Source organism: Grampus griseus (genome assembly GCF_964374135.1).
Source record: "Grampus griseus genome assembly, chromosome: X".
Taxonomy (NCBI): domain Eukaryota; kingdom Metazoa; phylum Chordata; class Mammalia; order Artiodactyla; family Delphinidae; genus Grampus; species Grampus griseus.
Window position 1 is genome coordinate 47,856,851 of NC_138999.1, and position 4,258 is coordinate 47,861,108.

Below are 4,258 nucleotides of genomic sequence, written 5' to 3' on the forward strand. Positions count from 1 at the left end.
CCACCCCAGAACTTATTCACCAGGTGTAGACATATCCTATTCCACCAACTCTATCAAGGGCTAGGAGACATCAAGGGGAGAGACAGGACCCCTTCCCTCTTTGGGATTACAATCTGAAATCCTGTCAAAGAAACATTTCACCTCTTCCAGCCAAGCAGGTATAAAGCATTCACTTGCTTTTAAAAAAGTTCAGATAAAAACATGCGCAAAATCTTCCATTTCATGTATTCCTTCAATGTGCATTTATTTATTAAATGCCGCTCTCACACATTGCTTGAAACACCTAGAGAGACAGAGGCTGTGCTTTCTGTGTGATGCATGCTTTTTATTTATTGTCTCATTTAATTCTCACCACCCTATGAGACCACTAGTACTTTAATTAACTCCACTCTATAGATGAGGAAATGGAGGTTCAGAGAGGTGAGGTGACTTGTGCAAAATAGTATCTTTGGAATGACGTAAGAAAGATATGGAGTGCTTGCTATAGAGAGCAAAAAATGGGGAGCAAAAATGGGCTCGTTACCCTTTTGTGCCGACCAAGAAGAGCTGCTGGGAGGAAGAGGCCTCTGAGCAAAGAGTTGGAATTTAGGTAATTGGAGATTAGAGGAAAGGCATTTCACACAGAGGAAACAGTGAGCCAAGACCTGGAGTGGATAAAGTTCAGAGTATGTTATGAATTATATTCGGATTACAGAATGAAAGAAAGAAGCAAAATAAATCCGGTATTCAGGTATACTGGAGCCAAGAAACTTTGGAGCCAACCTGCACTCTACCACCCACTCCCTATTCACCACTTCCATCCAATCAGTCTCTAAAGCCTGTCAGTGATCACCCTTAAAATGTCTTTCTGCCTCTCCATCCCCATGGCAACCACCTTAAGGCTCACTTTCATTCCCTCTTGCTTCTTATTCTAATTGCTTCCTAAATGACTTGCCAGACAATAGTCTGCTCCTCGGTGAGGCTGTACAAATGCAAGTCTGATCCAGTCAGTGCCCTGCTTAATAATGTAGTGAATATATAACATTTTAAAGGCTCTGCACCTCTTGCACACTGTTCGGTTTTGCAGTCCCATCTCCTCTCATCACCCAGCACTTCGGCCACAGCCATCTTATCTAGGTCCTATGCGGGCCCAGGAATTAATCAGTATACACAGAGCCACCTTCTGAAAACAGGCGAGTGAATGAATATGCTGTGTAAGCCAAGACAGGAAAGGAGAGCTGGGAGCAGCTGATTCCTTCCAAGGATACACTCCTGTCCCTCCCCCATGGTCTCAAACACACCCCCAGTCTGGGAATAGAGCAGAGACACACTCTTTCCCAAGACCCGCCAGCCAATCTTGTACTAGACTGAAAAATGCAGGAACCCTATATTTAGACTTTTGTGTGTGTGTGTGTGGTACGCGGGCCTCTCACCGCTGTGGACTTATTCTGTTGTGGAGCACAGGCTCCGGACGCGCAGACTCAGCGGCCATGGCTCACGGGCCCAGCCGTTCCGTGGGACGTGGGATCTTCGCGGACCGGGACATGAACCCGTGTCCCCCGCATCGACAAGCGAACTCGCAACCCCTGCGCCACCAGCGAAGCCCAGGAACCCCGTCTTTATTTCTTCTTTACTTACTTCTGTCCTTGCCAATCCCAAGCCGTCATTTCTCCCCTAGTCCCACCCCTGCTTAGGCCTGTCCGTTCTTCTATCTGACAGCGGAAGTGTGCCTGTAGGACCCGCCCGCTTCCTTTTGGAGTCTGGGGATTGCGTGGCAGGTGAGGCGGAGTCAATTCAGCCCTGCATTCTTGTGCTTTGCTGCTGAGGCTAGCGCTGGGGGCGGCTGCTAGTGCAAGTCGGCTTGCGTGGGTGTTAGCTTTGTAGCTGAAAACGTCTCGCTTGTTACAAAGACTCTATTGACGTTGGTGGCTTCAGCGGCGGCCACTTTTTAAAGTGGAGATAGCTTTTTTCTGCAGAGGTTACAGTTATCTTTCCCTAGGATTGCTATAGGCTCCGTGCCCCTAGCAGAAGATATGCCACGGGGACGAAAGAGTCGGCGTCGCCGTAACGCAAGGGCCGCAGAAGAGAACCGCAACAATCGTAAGATACAGGCCTCAGAAACCTCCGAGACCCCGATGGCCGCCTCTTTGGTCCCGAGCACCCCCGAGGACGACCTGAGCGGCCCAGAGGAAGACCCAAGCACTCCAGAGGAAGCACCCACCACTCCCGAGGAAGCCTCGAGCACTGCTCTAGCGCAGAAGCCCTCGGTAGCCAGGAGCAATTTTCAAGGCACCAAGAAAAGTCTCCTGATGTCTATATTAGCCCTCATCTTCATCATGGGCAACAGCGCCAAGGAGGCCCTGGTCTGGAAAGTGCTGGGAAAGTTGGGGATGCAGCCTGGCCGGCAGCACAGCATCTTTGGAGATCCAAAGAAGGTCGTTACAGAAGAGTTTGTGCGCAGAGGGTACCTGATTTATAAGCCGGTGCCCCGTAGCAGTCCTGTGGAGTACGAGTTCTTCTGGGGACCTCGAGCACACGTGGAATCAAGCAAGCTGAAAGTCATGCATTTTGTGGCAAGGGTGCGTAACCGATGCTCCAAGGACTGGCCATGTAATTACGATTGGGATTCTGATGATGATGCAGAAGTTGAGGCTATCCTCAATTCAGGTGCTAGGGGTTATTCTGCCCCTTAGGGAAATATGCAGCACACCCTTGAGGGGGATTGGAAAGAGCTTCAAAGGTACTCCAAGGAATAGATCATCTGGGTCCTTAGTTGAATGTAATGGGGAGTGGGGCACTGTATTTGGTATTTGTGATCAGTGCTAATTGTTTGAGAAACAGAACGTTTACTTTGAATATTGTAAATTTTATTCATTTTAGTACAGTGTTGATTAAGGTCATAGTATGTTTTAAAATACCATTGAAGAAGATATATTTTTTCCGTCATTGATATTTAGTATAACAGTTTTGCTAACGTTATAAAATGAAGTCTTTGCATCATATTCTGTGGTCTGATACATATTTTATATCACTAAAATAGGCTGTTCTTAAAAGTTTGAAATAACCAGTAAAATGTGAGAGAAGGATGGGAGAATTCTTTTATGTCTTGCCATTCTGAAAACCTTTGTGTCTGCTGTTGTGTAAAGAAAATTGACAACTACCTTGATTTTGCTTAGTTACTGCAGAATATAGAAAAAAATAAAAGCTTAATGACAAGGACACCTTGTCCATTTACTGACCACCACTTATGTGTATGGCACCAATCTAGGTTCTGGGGATACTCCTCAGACACAGTGCTCAGCTCTAAAGAATGTTCTAGATTATGTGAGAGAGACAAATATGTAAACTGGCAGTGTGGTAAATGCTGTAATAGGGAGTGAGCATGGGGTGTCATGAAAATGTAGAAAAGCTTATGTGACCTGTCTTGGAGGGTGGGACAGGAAAGAGGGCATCATAGGGTGCTATGAAAATCCAAGAGATGCTTAAATAAGGTTGAGGGGATTTGAAAGGGGCATCAGAGCATACTATGAAAATAGTGTGTATTAGGTATTTTTTGGAAACGTGACCCAGCTTGGAGGATGGGGCATTGGCAAAGGGAAGGGAACATCACAGGGTGCTGTGGAAATAGAAAATGCACTTAAATTAGCTTGAGAGGAGGACGGGGAGAGGGGTGGTTGCAGGCAAAAGGACATTGTAGGGTACTACAGAAATTAAAAAGACGGGACTGTCAGAAAATTCTTGGTTAGTGACAACCTGAGGTCTGAAAATAACATTGGAGATGGGGAAGGGAGTAACTTGAGGCACTAAAGGCAGCATGGACATTAGGGAAGAAACAATTTTTTTACTGAAGTATTAGGGTCATGTCAAGCGGAAAGTGGAGAAAAAGAAATGAGGTGGGGAAGAGGGGAACAGGAGCTAGAGTCTCAAAGGGCGGGAGTTACAACTATTTTTAATGAGAACAAAAGTGGTTAATAATAACGATAATCCCGGAATAATGAAAAGAAAAAGGTTCCATAAAAGCAGAGCCTCCTGGATGAACCAGAGAGAGGAGTTGACCTGTGGTATCTCTGAAAGGTAAACTGGCACCTCTCTCAAGAACTGTCTTGTTAGGGTGCACAAATTGCTTTAAAGTGTGTTATGTATCGGGGTAGGGGGTGGGGGGCAGGTAGGGCAGAATTAGCACTTTGACACTCTCCTTCAGCCAGTGTATTTAAGTCCAGAGGGCTACCTGGCATGGTGACCCATGGTGTATGAAGTCTTGTGGTATCAGGTTTCTTCC

At 46.3% G+C, this 4,258-nt stretch overlaps 1 protein-coding gene across 1 annotated transcript; it reads left to right on the forward strand.

Annotated features, from left to right (window-relative positions):
* Window positions 1-1,545: 1,545 nt before the first annotated feature.
* Window positions 1,546-3,176, forward strand: MAGEH1 (MAGE family member H1). Its single transcript, XM_082680860.1, has one exon. It carries the CDS (start codon window positions 2,013-2,015, stop codon window positions 2,670-2,672), a length of 660 nt encoding a protein of 219 aa, XP_082536986.1. The 5' UTR covers window positions 1,546-2,012; the 3' UTR covers window positions 2,673-3,176.
* The last annotated feature ends 1,082 nt before the right edge of the window (window positions 3,177-4,258 follow it).